The 21,425-nt window shown below is 41.4% G+C and overlaps 1 protein-coding gene across 2 annotated transcripts; it reads right to left on the bottom strand.

Moving 5' to 3' along the window:
- Positions 1-2,858: 2,858 nt before the first annotated feature.
- Positions 2,859-6,851, bottom strand: gdnfa (glial cell derived neurotrophic factor a). Of its 2 annotated transcripts, none has more exons than XM_071517261.1 (2): positions 6,647-6,851; positions 2,859-3,417 (listed from the first exon to the last, which is right to left on the bottom strand). In XM_071517261.1, the coding sequence occupies exons 1-2, from the start codon at positions 6,849-6,851 to the stop codon at positions 2,864-2,866; spliced, it is 759 nt and encodes a 252-aa protein (XP_071373362.1). In that variant the 3' UTR covers positions 2,859-2,863. The 2 variants fall into 2 exon arrangements, with proteins under 2 accessions (XP_071373362.1, XP_071373370.1); XM_071517269.1 differs by having other exon boundaries at positions 2,859-3,426; positions 6,761-6,851.
- Positions 6,852-21,425: the final 14,574 nt, after the last annotated feature.

Raw genomic sequence — 21,425 nt, 5'->3', positions numbered from 1 at the left:
AGACATGCTCATTTAATAGAAACAAGTTTAATTCTGTAAAAAGTTATAAAATGAATATTGTACAAAAATAAAGTTTGCCAAGAGCTTTGGTTCTGTAACACAAAACAAGTGAGACAACATGAAAGTTTTTTTCACAGAGGTGTTAACACAATACGGAGTGAAAACAAATGCAATCCTTTCTTCCTAATATATTAACACTGAGGATTCCTCCACCTCTACTCTCTTTACCTTTGCTTGTTTACCTCTGCATCAGAACTGGGGGAGTAATCAACACACTGCAAAACAGTTGAGCAAACACCATGAAGATGAGAGGGCTAGTGGTCACGGTTTACACACTTTAATGTATGGTATAGAAGAATAGTGAGGCTCTCTGAGGGCCAGAAGGCTGCTGGGAAGTCTCCTAAATGCACATTCTCATCTGGAAAGGCTTATGTACGAATCAGTTGTTAAAGGAGAAGATGATCCAATTGATGAGGTATGCTGTGATAAAAGCTAGAGGTTTTTTTTCTATGTAGTGTTTGGCCTAAATTCTGCTTGATGCAGTGGATTTGTTCTGTGTGCAGGCGGATTACACAGTAAAGCTGGCTTGGGTTGCTGTTGGGTGGGCACAGATACCTTGGTCCCTAATCCGTGCTAACATCAAGACTGACCCGAGGGCTCTCTGGGTTCCACTTAAAACTATCCCCTCCACAGGGACTTGATATGGGTTTACCAGCATGCTTTTGAAGAGTCTCCTGTTATCCTGAATGTGTTTATTTCTGTCTTGTAGAGTTTGGGGATGTTGGCTGAACTAGTAATTGCATAGAGAAAACACACTCAGCCTAACCATCTCTTCCCTCAGTAATTCCAAAAACGTCTTCTTTTGTTGAAATGTCTGCTCTTGAGACTTTTACATTACAGTTTCGCTAAGACAGCCATAGCTACATCTTCCTTAAATGGTCCTTAGCACTAAGGTGCCTTTGCCAGTGGGAATATTTGGTTAAGCCTCATGTTAGAGGATCACTTTCAAATCCCCTGTCAGTGAGTAAGACCTGTCTGTCAGAGCCAAGGCAGAAACACAGGCAATCGCAGTAACGTTAAAGCCCATTGGGACAGTAACCACTGCAAAGCCTTTGCTCAGACTTGGTGCAAGGCCAGACTGAAGTCTCAGGTAACATATGCTGATAGCCAGGCATACCAGCAGCTTCTGCACTCTGTAATTCAAAGGATGGATCCTCAAAGGCACCTACAGATCCTCAAAAGGTTATCATTTCTTGCACTGAAGCAGCCACCGCCACTTTTATCTGGATTTTATTTAGGGTTTGTTACATTAGACATATCGCTAGAAAAAAAGATTTTCTGTCTATACCACTTTATAACTGCAAACTCATTTTGTTATTTAGGCAGTTAAAATGGTGATTGTAGTGACTTGTCTGCAGTGACGTTGAATGTATTGTCCAAATCGATCCTGGATTATCAATTATTATGTCTTGAAAATAAACAGGGGTAAGGATTTGTATGCCTACTTGTAAACAGATAATGGTATGTGATAGCTGGGCTAGGAGTCTCTACCTAGGCGCGGTGAGGAGTGAGCAGCATCTGACTCATTGCACCCAGACCCCTAAGTCCCAAATGTCTCAGCATGATACTCTGAAAAAGAGGTGAATTGTATTGAATAGAATCGACCCTGGCATCCCTCAAAATGATCTAACGCAAGAAATCAGTTGTGTTGAAAAGCTTATATTGGTCCCCTCCTCTGTTTCTCTCTTTCTACCCTCCCTAAACTTGATACCTAATGAGTTTCAAAAATCAATGATGTTTTGGACTCGGCCATGGGTGTGGATTGAGATACCCTGGAATTTAAGTGAAGCGATTAAGCCTTAGGATCTGTGGGTGAGACTGATTAGCGGTGGCTGTACCTCTGCTCCGGTTCACCCAATTACATTTTCCTTAAAAAAAAAAAAAACATGCTCCACTTTGGCACCGTCCAGGACAAACAAAGCTTTTAAATAAATAAAAAAACAAACATTTCTTTCATAAAATGGATTGCAATAAATAACAATAAGTTAATTCAATCTTAATAAATACACCTCTTACACACACGCGTATACATATATTTATATATATATGATTGGATTTTACGTAGATGGGTTGCACCAAAAAGTCTTTGCTGAACCCCGTTGTGGTATTTCTCATCCCTTGGCTCTGAATGTAAACGTCGACATCCAGACTATGCAGTGGAAGTTATTGGACTGTAGTTGAATACACTCCTCCAGTCAGTCTCTGCATTCATTCGGAGCCTTAGGAGCCAACTAAGGAAAACTGGTGTTCCTGGGAAAATGAACTCCCCCAGAAAACAACGGGCATCTCTGAAAATGGGCCAACCTGCTCAGAGTGGACTTCCGCTTCACTCTCACCTTCAAGAAAACAAGGTGGGCAAGTCTGGAAGTGTAACAGTACCGTTTCATCTGCAAATGGGTATTCACCTGATACAATTCTGCATCTGATTTAATAATCGAATACTGGTCAGGCGTTCTGAGGGCCTGAATATGGACTGTGAAAGTTAAATGTCCAGTTTCCTTTTGATGGGCTGTTACATTGTCTTTCAGATCACATGACTAATGTCAGTCATAGAAGTGTCCTCTATATACTCACCCGGTATACAATGCATCCTCTGTAACTTGGTTTGTGTGCTGCGTCAATTTGACCACTGACACATACTGAGGAAAGTTAGAGACCATACACTCCCTCATCATCCAAATGCATTACCCCAGTGTCCACCTCAAATCCCCATATCCAAGAGTGTCCCCTCCCTTTGGGATCGAGCACCAGCCTCTGGTCATGTCTGTTAGTGTGTCACCTTCATATGACTTTCTTCCTTTCCTCAGACACAGCCACACTTCCTGGCAGAATGCTTCTTCAGTGTGTGATACACCACATTGTCGTCCAGGAAGGATAAGTCATCGTCGAAGGCGATCGGTCGACAGCAGGTGCGAGAGGGAGTGTCCTTGTCCAGCTTCTTGTTGTGGGTGAGGTTGTTGAGGATCTTGTCATAGTTGGTCTCTGCCTCGGCACAGGGGCCGCTGCAGTACCGGAAGATCAGCTCCTCTTTGGTCTGGTAGCCCAGCCCCAAGTCTGTCACATTGAGATGGACCTCCTTTAGCAAGCAGCCGCGACTCTGCACCGATGTCCTCTCCCTCCCCTTTTCACCCCGGCCTCCTTTACCCCCTCGACTTCCCCCTCGCCCCCGACCCTTCCTCCTATCTCCATGTCCTCCTCTCCCCGCTCCTCCTGTGTTTGCTGCTCCCCTCTGTCTCTGTTCCCTTCGTCCCCTCGAGCCCCCGTTGGACTCTGATGATCTCCGGAGTCTGCCGATGGTAGCCTCAATAAAATCCATTACATCATCAAACTGCTCTGGATAGGGACCTGTGATGTCATCTGGAAGATAAAGAAAGAAGTGATTCACTGATAGAGATAGTATCAAATTAATTGCAACAATGATAGCTTTCTGAAATGTAGCCACCATTACTCAACAATATGGGAATATACTCAATGGGAATTTACTGCAATCACAAACTGTATGGGAGATAAGATAAAACTTAATGATCCTCGTGGGGATGTTGGAATGCTGCAGCAGCAAATAATAAGCAAAAAAAAAATAGAATGCAGCATGAGGCGTTTTTAAACATAGCACAGCCAAACATTTCAACACATGAACAGTGCAAGTGGAAAATATGACAATATTTGTAATCTATAATGAAGTAAAAGATTTGAGAATATGAAAAAACAATGTGAATTTACAGCATATATATACAGGATGAGCAAAATATGCTTGTGTTCACACTAACAGGTCTACTGAAGGCCATACGTATATAGAGAGTGTACACTAAAAAATGATTCACCTTATCAAATATAGTCAATTTACAAATGTACATAACATATGAACAGAAGGTGAAGAAATATGTGTAAATATGTGCATTACTACATGTTCAGTTCAGCGAACCATCCAGATGGAGACACAGTGCCATATGTATGAAAAAAATGACAATGTGCAAGGGAGCATGTGCACTGCTGTCTGTTCTCATTATCAGAACATATTTATAGACGGAGGTAGCATATGTACAGAAATGTGTCCATAACTATGTGCTGACTCATATGCAGAGAATATCCATAAATATTCAGAAATGTTCAGATGAGAAACCGTGCAAGCTGATTTATAGATTAGTCCAGGAGAACGGAATGCAAAAATTCAGCGCAGGATAGTTTGTGCAGGTGCTGCTGCCCTGCTTCAGCAGCCTCTGAGATGGCTGAGGCCGGGGTCGCAGTGACAGGTAGAGCAGTACAGACAGATGGCAGTCGACACAAAAGAGCACCTAAAGCGCTCTGTGCTGCATCTTGGGTGGAGTCAGGGACTGAAGGTGTGGTCAGTGTTGTCAATTCCATTTTAAGGTTTGTCTTTGTCACAGCGAAAAAAGGAAAAAAATGCACACCTGTATCGGCGAGGTGCAGGCCAACGGGGCTTGATACACATTTAGCTGCACAGTCATAGCTCCAATTCACAGATTTATTTGTCCATTTCACCAACCAACGTTTCAACTGACAATGCTGCCTTCATCAGGCTTTGTATCTGTTTGTAGCTGTTAATAAAGGTTTGCTGTCACATGACAATTACCTGTGTTGATAGACACAGGCTGGTCAGGCCTGTTTCAAGCAGATTATTCTGCTTGAAACTCAAAACATGCACCCAGCTCTCGACCCTGTGCTGAGAGGAACGATGAGGATCCACTAAAGTCTTGGATCCTCCTGTAGTACATGTTGATTCTATTATAGAGTCATGTCTCTCCTGCTCCTTCTTCACAATGCCTGAAGGGTCTGGCAACAATACACTATCAACATCACAAAGAAATATTATTCTGAAATGAATCAATTAGTATAACACTAATATTACTTGTGTGTTTGTGTGCGTCTGTGTGTGTAGTCTTATGTGTGTCAGTAAGTCGGACGGGCAGGATGCAGTGTCTGGCAGGTGGTGGTGTCATTAACGCAGCCTCTCTATGGCAGTGTCACCTATCGTTCCTCTCTTACCTGCTCCCCTACCAGGACACAGGTCATCTGATCCCCTAAGCTCCACGGCTGATTGGGCCACCACTCATATATCAGGTGATCCAGGGCCAATCTGTTTAGACACACCTGCCCTTTGATTTAGACACCTCCTATTGTGTGTCAGCTGATAGGCAGGGTTGCCACATATTGTACACCTGCTGACAGACCAGACAAGCGATCTATGGCTGCAGAATTGAGTGATTCATGGCGAAACGTGCTACACTATGCCACTTTGGAAAACCAATACTAGGGAGTCATCTATACACTAGTTTATTCTTTAAGACCAGCACTGTAAGGCCAATGAGATCCAACAAGGATAAATCATTACATGCAACATAATCCTTCTTCGTCTTTGTTTTAGAAGAAGAAGACTGTTTGGCAAATGGTCTTGATGACACTAGAGTCTCCCTGTGCTCCTGCCTGCAGAGATTATAGTCTCCAATGTTTTAAAACTTTAGAACAAGCCCCATACAGGACCTATCCTCCCATTGAGTTGCAGTGTTGTTTACACTATTAGTGCATAGTTAATGGTCTTGGGTTACAGAGCAGATCAGTGATGTCACTACGGTCCAAACAGAATATGAGGTGACAGGACAAACATTTCTCCAAATGTTCCATTCCTTATCTAGTTCTTGGCCTAGTTTACTACTGTGTAAAGATGATACAGTGTCACATTGATCTAAACAAAATGAATTCCTACCCACTGCCGTTGTTAAAATGAACATAAACACAGAGGTCTTGCTAGATGGTTCAAACTTTCCGGTGTTGTCGAGCCTCTCCCCTCAGATTCCTGTGATCTGGTTCAGAATGCCTCCTCTAACTTGGTTAGGGAGAAAACATGCCATGGTTTCTCCATCTGGCAGATGGGTAAAGGCCATAGGTCTCTAAGTCGCAGAGAGGCAGAGGTGAACATAAACAAGGCAGCAGAGGAAATGTGGACACTAACCCCTGTTTGGGGCTGGAGTTGTTGTCAACATTTTATTCCCGCTGCCATGCTTGTTTTGACACCAGTATGATGTCACCCACAGCAGTAACAAACACAGGTAAGTGCCTCTGCTGGTCAACCTGCCTCTCTGAGTGTCTTATCAATGTTGGGCTCCACAAGAGGCTCAGCCCACCAGCTATCACTTGAACACGGCACATTTCTCAACTGCAATTAGTCAAGAAAGGCGAAACTACTTTGCAGTATAACGTTTGTTTACCAACATTAATATCTGAATTTCCTTGACCCATGATCTAGAAACTGTCAGTTGAAAATGCATTCCTCTCAAAAGTCAACACATGACAATGCCGGACAGTAAGATCAAAAGACTTTAAATTACCCTTCTCCCTTAGCGTTTATCCCTCAGTGGTTAGGGTTACAATTCCCAGTTGCATTTTGTTTAACGGAAGTTTAAACAAACTGGCAAGTTCTGACTGTTATTTTAATGTTTTGAATTAGACCGAGCTTTGCCGGTGTACAGTGTGACCCTCATGTGGGCCAATTAACCACCATTCAGGTGACTGTCTGTCAAAGTGACTGTATATCACAAAACACTGTGTCAAAACATATTGTGTGCCTTACACTGATCGTCCATAGAGATCTCCTGCAGGCTGCGGTCTTCACGCGGGAACTCTGGCTCTACGTCCTCCACAGACAGGGACACAGTATCACTGTAGCTGCTGGGGAAATAAGTTCTCTTGGCTGGCTGAGGGTTTTGGTAGAGAGGCCTTGTAGCAACAGAGCTCAGGAGCAACAAACACGTGGCCAAAACATCCCATAACTTCATTTTAGACTCAGTTCCTATGAAGAAACCTGCAAAAATAAGACAGGATATTTCAACTGAGAGGGCCACTGTAAATTAGGAGTTAAAACAAATTGAATTGAAACAAATAAACAAAAAACATTTCACAAGTTGAAGAAACTTCTACACTCAGCGAGTCTTCTTAAGTTTTCTGATATCTGAAAAGTGTCTGAAACTGTACTGTGCCCAGACAAAGTCAAACTCATTTTGTATTAATAACTGTCACATCAAGAGGCTTTGATCATTCGCTTTGTCTCTATCACCTAGTGGGGTTTGTTGTGAATATGGATCATAGAGTAGGGTTATCAGAATAATCTAAACAGATAACAATGAAAATTAGACCATAACTTCCTTAAATTAATTTGATTAACTGAACTTGTGGTAAGATATCCACAAAATATAGAAATAATAAGGTGTCGCTTGTGTGTGATAAAAAAAAAAGCACTGTAACTCTAAATAATGTTTCTTATTTAGCCTATAATGACAACTGGAATTATTGGGACTCTCTGATTTTATGTTACTGCAATCATTTTAGAGGTCTTGCTACTGCAATGAGGCATGCACGGAGGGTGCGCCGTACACAAAAATGCGTTGGTTAAAGCACGCACCAAAGCGTATTGGCAACGATAGCCTAAATAATGGTGTGAGTTGGCCAGATGGCGATTCCCAAAGCTTACGTGACTCTTTCTAATGGCATGTTGAGTCTGCAGCAAAACTAAACAGCCATGCATGCATAAATACTGGGCTTAAACATGCTACGCAAAAGTCCTAACAATTGTCTTTACAAATGCATAAGTTGCATTTTTCAGTTGGATTTGCCATTTCAACGAAAATCGATTCCATATTAAGGGAATATGTATAAAATAGTAAACAGACTACATACTCTATGTCCTTGGCGCACAGATATGAATACCTAAGAACTTGCGACTATTGTTTTTAACCACTCACTAGTGATCATGAATATTAATGCTTTACTTACCTTAAATATGGCCCATGCAGACCTGAAACTAGTTGGATAATAGTCTTTAAATCCAAGCAGAAAACACGACTCATTTAATGTCCCAGGCTGAATCAGCTGTACACAGGTCTCTGGATCGTTCAAACAACCACAACCCGAGATTTTCTTCTAGCGAGTTCGAATTCATTGACAGCGTCCAGAAACAAACAGCAGAAATGCCGCACCAGGTGTGTTTTGATACTCTGGTACAGCGCACAAAAACCACGCGTCTTTCCACACTTTGGAGTCCAAAGGTACGAGGTGAAGAGAGCGGACAAAGTGCTGCTGCGCTCGACGGGGGCACAGTTGCAGTCGCTGATGAATTGGATGCTACGTTTCCACGTTGGAAATCCGAGAGAGATCCACCATCTCCAGCTGAAAGGAGTCCAATGAAGACATCAGCGTCTCCAACGCAGAAGCGAGGCGCAAAGCAGATGCCGAATATCTCTTTTCAGGAGTGCAATAGGCTATATTGTGTTCACTGCCTCTTGATAGAACAGTTGACGCGCCGTTATATCCAGCGCGACTACTGGCGTGAATTGCGCTATATTTTCATAATCGCCAACATCTGACATTATCTTGATATCGTAACCAAAAGAGAGGGGGGTATTTATTCTCCATTTTCTCCTGTTCAAGCGGTGTCGCCTAAGTGGTAGGATGGTTTTCCACATGCGGGGTCCTCACACTGGACTGGCAGGACAGATGTGCAAGTGTCTGCGCATAACACCGTACCGGGCGCAGAAGGCGGTTTGGAGAGATTTATAGTTAAGTGCGCTCTGACGTTTGGAGCAGTTGGTGTCCGCCCCTCTTTTATAGATCTCTGCACAACCAAACAGTGAGTAACAGAAGTCCACATATCTCTCCAAACCACCCCTGGAGCCCCCTTTGGAGGATCGCAGTTTTCAGATGTCTTGAGGATTATGTCACACATCCTGATGTCCTCGGATTAGATTTCAGTATGCGGAATGCGATTTGGAGATGTTCGGTTGCGATGCATGTTTCTAGTACACTGATCTCCCCGCACTGTGCGCGCTGGTGTCAAGTTCCGTCTGATGGTTACACACATCTCAAATTAGGAGTCCCACCAAACTTATTTCCTAGAATATGTTTGTAAATACGGGCGATGGGCATTTCGGGACGGGTGAAAACATTGATAGGTTATGTTATATTGGCATTAATTTAATCCAATCCAAATTTATTACATAAGAATTTAATTCACACCATACCTTGAAAGCAGCTGGTCATTCAATAACCAGGTTCTTGTGATGGGGAGCCTGGGGCGACACTGAATAGGCCTATACCACAAAAGAAGGACTCTAAGCCATCATGATGTGGCACCTGAGAAAGCCTTTCCATTAGCCTTCATGATTTACAAGCTAGACCCCCTTTCATCTTCTTCAGAATTGAATTCCCTGAGGTTTACCCAATTGTTGGAGAGCAAGAAGACACTGAAGTTTTCCATAAACTGAACACTTTACTTTCCAAGAGGAATTCTGATTTTCATTTAACATGTAAAATGCTGCTAAAGATGGCTGCTGACTAAAAGGATGGAAATCCTACTCCTGACACTTTAAATCCACGGTGGCTTACCTCAATTATTCAGTGGTATAAAGGCTCATATTTGTTTGCTCATGGACTGAAACTTCATGTCAATACATGTGTTCTTTCAAGTATTTCTGTGTGCCCTACCCATTTGCAAAGTATTTGCATGGTGAGCCAAGTGTTCAATAGGATGTGTGTGGATTCCTTTCTGTCATGTTTTCACATGGTTTCATTGTATTGAACTGACAGTTACTGATGGGTCATCTGCCATGATACACAGCTGTATGAATCCATATATTATGTTTCTGCTAGTGATGACCTGGTAACTTGGCCCTGATTCATTCCTCCATTCACAAAGCTTAATTGTTTTTATGTAATGATGCTGAGTCTCTTTGGGGCATTTGAATAGAATATGTTGATGTTTGCTGGTGCGTTTTATAGTCCCAACATGGATGCAATAGCAGCAAACTCCTAGCACATCTGTCGTGGCTGGTTGCCATACAATAATAAGACTGTATCTTCTTTAACTTCCACTTTCCATCGTTTTTAATCAGAACATCTAACTATAATTTCTCCTCTTGACACATAGTGACTGTCTGCTTCTCAGAGTTTTTTACGTATTTGTATTTAATCTTTATAAGGAAGTCCCATTGAGAACCAGTTTCTCTTTTACAAGGGAGACCTGGCCAAGAGGCAGCACCGATATTGTCCGGTTAAAAATTACTTAAAATGCTTTCTCCTTAGAACTGAATGATGCTAACTTAGTGATTGCTTATGGAAGTTCAAGACATAGGTATCTGCAGCCGAATCAGTTGACATCTTTAAATACTCCATACTGAAGTCCTTCTGATATTTTGATATGACCGGGGATATATTTGAGCTGTTCAGTCATAACTGGAACTGAGCCCAGCCCCCCTGATTTAGGGCTTGCAGTGATTCACTTTAGCTGTCATGTTTCTCTTTGCCTTGTTGACCATTGAAGCATCACAAAGAGATACCAGTTAGGATTTATGAACAGCTCAATCATTCTTTCAAGCTGTACAAGGTGCACCACAGCTTTCTCTACACGTCTATACTATAATCTCTCACATATGATTGCTAAAATATAAATAAAGATACTTAGAGATTGATTTTAATTGTTCTGAATGCAACACTGTGATAGCCTGGGTGACCTGTCATTTCCTTCTGCCCAGTGCATGATGGGATAGGCTCCAGCCCCCCATGATCCTGAATAGGAATAAACGGATAAAGATAATGAATGAATGAAAACAATATACGTCTATCAACAAGCTCAAAATACACACACCTGATGTAAATTGACATAGACTGCAATAAAAGGCTGACTCATATGACAGTAAAGCCTTTCTTATTAGAGACCCTGTGTGGGCCTTAAGGTGATTTAAAGTACGTTGAGAGTGTTGAGAGCATTTTTGTGTGGGAGGAGCGGAGGATTCCAAAGCCATGGGGCAGAACTGGAGAGGCCCGTCCCCTCTGGGTCTACTTAACTTGTTTTGCTTTCACACTCACTTCAATTTATTTGTTGACCACATCCTGCAATTACAATTACACTTAAACTTTATCCATTTAGTTAGAGAAGCTAACTGGTCACTTGGATGGTTGATGTATAGCCAGACTTGTTTCCTTGTTTGATGCTGTAGCTCCCCTAAACGAAATAAGTAAATCACTTGTTGAAAAGGTTGCATGTTTTGAAACTAAGGTGTACCTACAGTATAGCCAGTAACCTCAGTAATATTCCATGGTGGGTTTTACTTTTATGTCAGTAATTGTTTTTAACTGTAGATTTTCTAAATGGTGGCTATTTCCCCTCAATTTATTCTGATCTTCTGAAGAACATTTTAAATACTACAAAATAATTTTAAATAAATGCATTAGCAGAGTAAAGTATTGATGACCATGTTTTAATATGCTATATTTTCTTGATGATAAGTCTTGGAATAAAACAACATATCTAAAAAAAAAAAATGCAACAAATAAAACAAATCAGGTACAGCTCATCGATGAGGGAGAAGTGATTTCACACCCCCAATAATAATAATAATAATAATAATAATAATAAAAACACTAGTATTAAAATGAAACAAAGAGTGACATTTATTTATTGGTATTTATTTATTTATTCATATTTATTGATGTGTTTACTATATTTATCCAAGGGAAATTCCAAGAATATTATTATCATAATGTCCCGACTCCCGATTACATTTTAGTAACAAATTTGTTTTACATATTAATTGCTCAAGGCTCAAGCATGAAAGCAAATTACATGCTAAGGAATATCGTCACCCGAAGATTTCTTTCAAAAAGTCATTGATAGATCAAAGGATAGAGGATCTCAACTAAATCGATGCATCAGTTCCATGACTATCCTCATTGGTATTATAATCAATTGTTTGACGCCATAAAATGCATTCGACCAATGACTCTGTAATTGCAGCGGAGTTCACGCAGGAGATAATTTTCCACTCATTGTGTCTGATGTCTCAGGCTTGTGGGACACGGCCTGCTCAGCGCCGGGACAGACAGACAGAGGCTGCATTGTTTAGGGATGTCCAGAGTAGTGACTCCAAAGGCTTCCTCTGTGACCCTCCTCTGTCTGGAGGTCTGATAGTGACAGAGTCGAGAAGATAATGGTCACCAGAAATAGAACCATTTTAGAAAGTTCCTTTATGTGGGAGCACAGCACAGGCTGGAGATGTCATAGTTCCCCTGTGCCGAGTCCTTAAGAGGCTATAATAAATATTAATTTGTTTGGAGGAGAAACATGAGTAAGCTGAACGAATCACCACCACATGGGGTGTGAGGAAGAGAGTAGTCACTGAGACAGAAGAGCCTTCTTTCATTATTGGCACTAGTGCCTTAGTGCCACTTTTGGGACAAGCACCTCAATTTTTGATGTCAGCTCTCACAGAACACTGACAGGCATTATGTTAGAAAAAAACATGACTTTCTACATAGTCTATATATACTGTATGTATTGCAAATACAGCACTACTGACACAAACAACCCCAAGTCTCTGAGGCTGTTTTTGTTTTAATATAAGAGTGTACAAAATATGATGAGACAAATGGCATATAACTTCGGTCCTCATTACAAATGCTCACTTTGCTGTCTATAAGTCTCTGGGCATATATAATACCACTCAATAATGACTTCTTTTGTTAAAATCAGGGTGTTTAAGTTCAGAGTGACATGACAAACAACCAGCAGCCTGTCCATGGGTGGGGTACTGTGTTTTCCTGCTCTTGGTTCCAGTAATCCAGTGATATGCAGGATTCCTGATATGGTCAACATGTTTGCAGGATTATCAGGCTCAACATAGGGAATTCATACAATTTGTACATGCTTTGCTTCACTATATCCCTTGAGTGGACTGTATGTTGTTGTATGTTGTACACTGCCCGTCCAAAGTTTGGGGACACCACATTTTTCTATATTTTTTACTCTTTTCCACATTTTAGAATAATAGTAAAGACATAAAAACTATGAAATAACACAAACAGAATTATGCAGTGACCAAAAAACCTGCTAAACAAATCAAAACGATCTTATATTTTAGATTCTTTAAAGTAGCCGCCCTTTGCCTTGATGGAAAGGCAAAGGCTTTGGAAAGAAATTCATACACAGGCATCAGCTTCACTATGTATATTTATCCAAGAAACAAATTTAAAGCATTTAAGCATAAGCCTTTAGATCAAAATGGCTTTAAGATAATGAAAAACATAGAACATTCAATGAGGTGTCCCCAAACTTTTGACGGGGAGTGAGTATTCATAGTATTCTGTTACATCACCACACGGCCATCTTGGTAGGAAAATAACAGGTGATTGTAATAAATTAACAGGTGATTATGATCAAATGACAGCCACAGCCAATGAGCTGTGTACAGTATATGGTGAAGTATCATATTGGATATTTTAAGTTATAATATTACAACAGAACGCACAGTGGTGGCGATCACAGAAGTCCCTCATTAGGTATCTATCCACCCTCATACTACAGCAGCCGTTGCAGTGTCCTGCAGGGACCAGACAAGAACCCAGGACCTCACGCACCACAAGCAATGGTGTTACCACTGTGCCAACAGGGATATCCCACTTGGCAGAATAGCTAGCAAGCCCTTCCAGGGTCGCTACACTGTCTCTTTTGGTTGCAAAGTTAGTAAGTAAAACATAACACCTTTTTCAAACATGCTGCTACAAAGTGCTTTACAGAGACAATGAACAAACAATAAGAATAAATACAAATAAGCATATGGACATACATGCAGACAATAGATACATACAATCATAAATACACACATACATACAAACAGAATACTCATACATTACCAACAGAGAAGTAGACCTAAGTAGGCACATTATAAAACAATAATTGCACCTTTCAATCAGCTGGTTGCCAGGTCAGCTCCTTGCACTTTCTGAGAGGTCACATAATTTGCATTTTTCAAACAAAGCCTGTCAGGGGTGGAGAGACAGCACCTCAGTGATTCACTGTTGCATATAATACATGCAGTAAAATGTAGGACATCTGTTGTAGGCTAGTTCAACATGTATTGTTCTTAATACCAACTTACAATATCTTCTTTGATCAGTCACTGCAACACAGTGTGCACAAGTCTGTCTCAGGAAAACAATTAAATGAACATAAATGAACAAATGACTTTACAAATGACAAAAGGCCCAAATTCATTTGATACATTATTGTTGTTTGAATGATCATTAAACTTTGGGAACCTTGTCTGACCCACAGATATAATTCTTTACAGAGACAAGGCTTTCCATATCGATAGAGAGTGAACATGGTTAAAATGGGTAAAAATGTAATGAGTAGTCGTATCAGAACTGTATTTTTCTTCAAAAAACAAACCACTTATTAAAGGCTGAATCTGCAAATGCACGATGCTACCCCCTATTGAAAAACGTTTGCCCCACAACTAACTTTGTTTACACTGCGATTTTTATGGTGGAAGACATTTCTTCCGCCCAGACTCACTGTCTGGGCTTTAAATACAAAGACTGACAGCATGTGACAGCTAACATGTGAGTTGTAGTATTTGTATTTTGATACTGTAAATGGTTGGTCTACGCTGTAGTTTTCAGGAGGTGGACAGAGGCAGAGACAGCTCAATTCACCCTCACTTATGCTCAGTGGCCAGTGCTTTATGAGATACACTTCCTTGCTTACACAAAAAGCTTACTCCTCCAGACAGTGAGTTACATGACTGTGACTTAGAATATAAAGCATGTGGACAGGGTCAAGAGGTTCAGTTACTGTTTGACTAAACATTAGAATAGGAAAGACTTGTGATTTAAGTGACTTTGAACATGTATGATGGTGCCAGACGTGCCAGCTCCAGCATCTCAGAAACAGCTTCCCTTCTTTCATGCATTACAATGTCTAGAGTTTACTGAGAAAGGTGCGATAAACAAAAAACATCTAGTCAGCAGTTGATGAGGCATCAGAGAAAAATGGCAAGAATTCAGCTGCTCTTGGGGAACAATTTGACAAAGCTTTCATAGTTAAACCAACCTGCAATAGCCTTTGTCAGGGTAACAGGATTGTATGTATAGTCAACAATAAATATATGGTCAATAACGTCCAAAAAACACTTAACCACGTTACCACCTGGTGTAGGAGCTACCATTGGGTTCCCTTAAGGACATAAAATCCCATCTCACAGTCAAGAACATTATAGCATGTTAAAATATCTAAAGGAAATCCTTAAAATGTAATCCCTCATTCATTCCTTTTGCATAAAGACTTCTAAAATGAAATGTAAATCATTTAAACAACTAACCAATTATTTTATGTCTGAGCAATGAGGCAAACTGTTACTAGGATCAGTATAAACAGAGGAAAATGTATAGGCTAGATTATTAAACATGAGAGAGCACATAGAGCGTCTATGGGTAGGAGCAACCACATGAAAACAGGACTAAAAAAAAACAAAGTTATGGTCAGAAATAAAATCTTCCACAAAGAGGGAATTTACGATAGATAACAATACAACCAATGGGGTTGTCACAGTTGACCTTAAACATGAGCACCTCAAAGCTGAAAGGAGTTGAGAAAACTTGTTTTCAGTGGTGTCAATATTTCTCTTAGAATTAGAGTGCCAAACAGCATTTGTTGTTACTTGTTGAATTGTTTCAGATTATGTTTTGTTATGTCTTTTTTAAAAGCCATTGAGTTGTAAAAAATAAAATTATTTAAATGTACTTCCTTAGTCTTCAAAAATAGCCATCACAAATACAAAGTCCAATCACTTTCATACATGTCTACATTTAAAATTATTTTCACTTTACCCAAACTATATTAGTTAAGTTGTCTTTTTTATTATGTGTTTGACAAATCAAATTGAGTGTTCAGGTACTACAGCAGGGCATGAACTTCAGCAGCTGGCTGCTCTTGAACACTGAACTTTTGATACCTTGGACCCATGGCATGACGCTAAATCTATGAGTGAATTACAATACTGAGCTAGCACTGCCCAGATTGCAGCCAGTCATTGACAGTTTGATGTAGCTGCAAGGAAATCGGATGCCATACCGCAGTGCTCTTGGCTTTTATGCTGATCATTCGGGACAAGAGCCTAGCATTCTGTATCCTGTATGTAGTTGTCCACTGATACCGCAAAGGGCAGGTCCTCTGCCAGGGTGAGCTCAGCTGCCAGTGGGCGCACAGCCCTAGATCACCCTTGGCACAGAAAAGGAAAGACAGAGAGCAGGTAGTCAGCACAAACATCGGAGGATTCACATAGCTTTCATCTGATCCATTAGGACATGCTAAAATTCAGATTTGGCCCATTGCCAGATGCTCAGCCATTGTGGCATTTGGTGTAGTATTTCCATCTGATTCGCTCATTGCTCAAACATTTCATGAGTATTTGTTGGCATCATTCACACAGTGCATGCATTCGTGCTTGCATGCTTGCATGTGCATATATGTGTGTGTGTGTGTGTGTGTGTGTGTGTGTGTGTGTGTGTGTGTAAATGAGCACACACACTATCAAAGTGCAGGCAGGACTATGACACCGTTATAAATAGACGGGAGGAAGTGAGGAAGGTTAAATCGCTCAAACACAGACATGAAATGTGTAGTGAGGAACCATTTAAAAGCCAAGTCTATTTCTATATATCTTTACATTATCTAAATGGTGTGATTCACCCCAACAACAAAGTGTGGATGGTACACTCAGGTAGACACAGTGATTTAACCTTTTCTACTCTATTTTTGTGCACAACGTTATGGTGCTTATGTTGGCTCTCGTTCTCTGTAGTGTGATTTGATCAGCTGTACTGCACCTAAGTGCTTTTGGTGATTATAAAGTTGAGATAACTGTTTCCCTCTCAGGGTCAATGCTACATGTGCACCTAGCCTTTTATTACAGTGCCATAGCCTGGTATAGCAGCATGGTGTGTGAAGAGCTCATTATTGGTCAAGGGTGAATTATCACCCCATGAGCAAATGGGAATCAGGTACAGTAAGCTCTCTCCCACGGACCAATGACTTCACTGGACCAAGATGGCAATGATGGATTCAAGGTCCTTGGGGTGGAGCAGAATGCTGTGTAGGTATGTCATTGATGTGTATTCGTTTACAACACTGATCAAAGATTGTGACTGAAAAACATTTGGCTATTCACAATAAATACTAATTAATTCCTAATTATTTTGGGAGTATTTTTTCCTGAGCGTGAAGGACTGGACAGGTGGGATACATAGATGTAGCTCTATCTGAGATGCACTTGGGACGGCTTGGCTACTACCCAGAACCCTGAATACTTCCAGGAGCCTCTGTGTCCAGCTGTCTGCATGACCAAACTAGGAACGAAAGGAGGAATTTCAGGGGCGATGTGTGTGTGGAGCGTGTGTGTTGTTTGGCGGCCCACGTTCTATCTCCCAAAGCCTTCATCAGGCCATCACACACACACACAACACTGTGCCTATGGACACAGCAAGGGCGTCTGCGGTTAGGCTAATAGAGTCCCTCGGCCTGTTTAATTCAGCCCCCCATCAGGCTTCACTGCCCCCTCTGGACAGCCTGCATGCCTGGCTGCTGATAGGCTACCTGGCATGATTTTGACCCCTGACTTTCGGCAGCTGTCAGTGACGCCCCTCATTGAAGAGGAGACATGTGGGATAGCAGTGCTCCTCCCCAAGGTGGCACAGCGTCAGAGCCTATGCCAGCTTTACGGTTTTGAGCATTCAAAGAGAGTCCCCCAGGGCCTGCTCCTACTGCTGTTACTAAACAAACAGGGCTGGCCTAGTGCTGAGCACAACCCCTGGGCGAAGATGAAAAGCTCCCCAGGGAAGGGAAATGATTACGTTGCTTGTTGTCCATTTGCTTTATGCACTATCAGTTTACAGATCTGAGCAGTGCTATTTTGATGATAACCTCTAGCCTTCAGGCTCGCTTGCTCGCCGGACTGCTTGCTAAAAGTGTGGTGCACGGAGCCAGGTCTTGACTTTCACAACGCTTCCCTGTCCCCAACGTAACAAGGTCACACTAATTGGAGAAGGAAGTGCTGAGGATGTCTTTGGGGAGGGGCTGCAGGGTTAGGGAGTGATAGGAGAGAGGGTGAGATCCTGTTTCTGCTCTGGTTCCCTGTTCTAATCCAGCCCGGTATGTGTTGAGATCAGAGCAGGGCCCTTTCACTGTGGTCATCCGGTGGCCCTGCAATGAGACTTGCTAAGTCCATACTTCCTCTACTGTTGCACATTCATAGTAAACAAAAAACTAGGCCATAGTCTGACACAGTCTCACCCTGGGAACCAAAATCATTGAAAGAAACTAGCACTTATCATGAAGTGACCCACCAGAAACAGTCCCACAGTCCATTTCAGGTCCTAACCCCTAGGAAACATGGCACTAGACAGCTGTGTGTTCCCCTTGATGTATTTATGTCAGCCACTTACATAAACACAGTGACACACACACACATTCACACACACACACACACACACACACACACACACACACACACACACACACACACACACTTGTGCCTGTGTGTACGTGTGCACACACAGGCACACACAGTGACATACACACACACACACACACACACACACACACACACACACACACGCACACACACACACACAGACACACACACACACACGTCCCATATCATGCTCCCCGTCAGTAATACCCAGAGGATATTATGTCTCTCTCAGCAGACTGAACAGTTGATCAGCCTGACAGTCACTTTGATGTAAATCACATGACCCTCTAGTGCAGTCACCTTAAATATTGCTTGAATTTCAAAATACATGAAGGGAACCTTATCCTCAGATTTATCAGTAGATACATTGGCTCACACCTGACTGTTTCACGATTCAGAATAGCATTTTCCTTTGTTGATTCTTCTCCCGTCTGTACATTTGGTGATTTAAAGCAACAATCTGATGGTGTCACTGCAAATATGTAGCAGGCCAATTTTTAGCAGTTGTTTTACATCAATATAACATCAGTGTAACAGATCTAAATTTGGCTCAATAAAACGATGGGGTGACTAGATGAGGAGAGCTGGCACCAATCCAGAAGGGTCACCTCTGCCTCATGAACAACAGTAGCAAACAGTTAAAGTGGTCCTCTCACAGAGACAGGGAAAACAATCTAGTCATTCCTGTTTCTGCTAGAGAGGCTAAATAGGGAACCTACCTCCACTTTGATCCCAGCCACAGAGATGCATTTTCTTCATAGTGCCAATATTGTTACAGCTGGTAGTTCTTTTCTACTTTATATATCCTGGCAGCAACTACAGTGTGGATGCTGTTTCACACATCCACGTTCGCAATTACATAATTACATAATACACAACAACGGCCGAGCCTAATTTATACTGCAGAAAAGAGTTTCAGTTTCTAATGCTACTAACCCATGACAATCTGGGTTACAGGTTGTCAGTATAAAACAAAGAATAATTGGTCTTTCCATGAAATGGACTGACTATATCACTCCAGGAAAAGTTATGATCACTTATTATCCCATAATGCACACAAACACACACTCACACCCACACGCATGCGCGCGTGCACACACACAAACACACACACACACACACACACTACAGTGCCACGTGGACAACACACATACACAGACACACACAGACACACACACACACACACACACACTTCAATGGGTAAAACATGGCTCTCACACTGCAGGGTTAGAAGTTCGGTTTCTCACTGGGGCCACACATGCTACAAATGTATAAACGCATGGTACTGTAAGGCAGTTTCAATCCATTTCAGTCATTAAGGACAGATGTGGATGAAGGGGAGGTGAATTCAAGCCTTGAGAAAAGGGACACACGATTGTGCTAAACACTATAGTAGGAAGGTGTTTCCTTGTATTTTATATTTCACTAGTATTCAATTATATCACTATTTCAACACTTTGCGGGCTCTGGTATAATAAGCATTAACACCAACTGCTACTCACAGGATTATACAAACATCGCTCCGTTGTTCTTCTAATGAACAGAAAGGTGAGTCAGATGCGGCTGCAAGTGACCTTGAACTTTGAATAGTGCATAACAAGTGAGGAAACACTTACAATAACAAACAGAATGGAGCTTACAAAGAGACAATTAAATGTAACACCATGATAATCTAATCAGTTCACTTGGGAGTAGAGGTTGTGGGAAAGTATATTGCAATGTTAATTCACTTCCAAGGACGGGGAATTAGTGATAGCTACTGGTTAGATAGGTGGATCCTCAGTATAAATCCGAAGGCTACAGTGTTTGTGCATAGTAAATCACCTGAAATAAGGTACCAGGCATGAGCTGATTAGCTACTGTATTTGGACCTAGCAGCCTGCGAGTATTATGTTATCAAAAAGAGAGGAAATACACTGTTTGACTCTTATCTAAACCATTCTAATACTCTGAGAAACATGAACCTCCTTTAACAGAATGTGGGCAGGATAACATTCAGAGGTGTGTCTGGGTGTGACTGCAGAGTGTTAAAGTGTTGATGTAAAGCACAAACAATTGGAAAATGGGATGTCAGGTTACTGTAATCACCTACGGTATTGTCTTTATCAGAATATGGAGGCCAAGCTTATTAGGTTGTCATTAAGGTGCTAATTCCAAGGACAAGAATGGGCTGTACCAAAACAGTAGTGAGTGATTAAGGAGAGTCACAAGCAATTTCAAGCTGTTCGCACATTTAGCTGTACTGAGTGTACATGATTGCTGAAGCACTTGCTGAAATACGCTTGGGTTCATAGGTCAGGTGTCAGAGGCTCATGTGCTCTGAGCATGCTTGTGTGTATAAGAGAGATGTATCTGAACCTTGAAAAGAAAAAATGTCAACAGTATCTGTCCATCACCCATCATGCTGTTGCTTCCAATCATGGGATTTTATTCATAATCTCATAATCTTCGTAATCTCTAAGAATTCTGATGAAAGCTCACTGGTGAGGTGCATGACTGCATATGAGCTTCATCATTACTGGACAAGATAAACTGTTCCCATATCATACAGCACTCCCATTCTAAGATACTTTATCAGTGTAGGCCTGGGTCTGAAAACACTACAGCTGTCCTTTTGACCTGTGATGGGGGATCTCACTGTGGGTTAGGATGCTGAGTGGGTTCATGTTACTAACAATTGACATGTGTGTATTAATGTGTGTGTGTGTGTGTGTGTGTGTGTGTGTGTGTGTGTGTGTGTGTGTGTGTGTGTGCATGTGTGTGTGTGTGTAGGACCTGCTGGTAGCCTGCAACGCAGTTGACACACTGAAACAGCTGAAACCACTATGGATAAAGAAGATCCTTATGCATGAATGTATGGATGGATGGATAGATGGATGGATGATGATAGATAGATAGATAGATAGATAGATAGATAGATAGATAGATAGATAGATAGATAGATAGATAGATAGAGATATTAAAATGGCTGTTACAATCTTGCCATGACAGCATAAAGTAGTAGTATAAAGTATGTGTAAGTAATATAACTTGCATAAATGTTCTCAGAAA

Source organism: Centroberyx affinis, unplaced genomic scaffold (genome assembly GCF_046629955.1).
Source record: "Centroberyx affinis isolate AG114_WGS23_722 - 3 ecotype Tasmania unplaced genomic scaffold, CSIRO-AGI_Caff_v1 ptg000044l_1, whole genome shotgun sequence".
NCBI lineage: Eukaryota > Metazoa > Chordata > Actinopteri > Beryciformes > Berycidae > Centroberyx > Centroberyx affinis.
This window is presented reverse-complemented; position numbering and strand designations above follow the sequence as displayed.

What these genes read in the sequence shown, in the direction of transcription:
- gdnfa (XM_071517261.1), bottom strand. Translation starts at nt 6,851, where the DNA reads ATGAAGTTATGGGATGTTTTGGCCACGTGTTTGTTGCTCCTGAGCTCT. An exon ending in GATCTCTATGGACGATCAGT is followed by an intron (nt 3,418 to 6,646) that starts GTAAGGCACACA and finishes TTTATCTTCCAG; the next exon opens with ATGACATCACAGGTCCCTAT.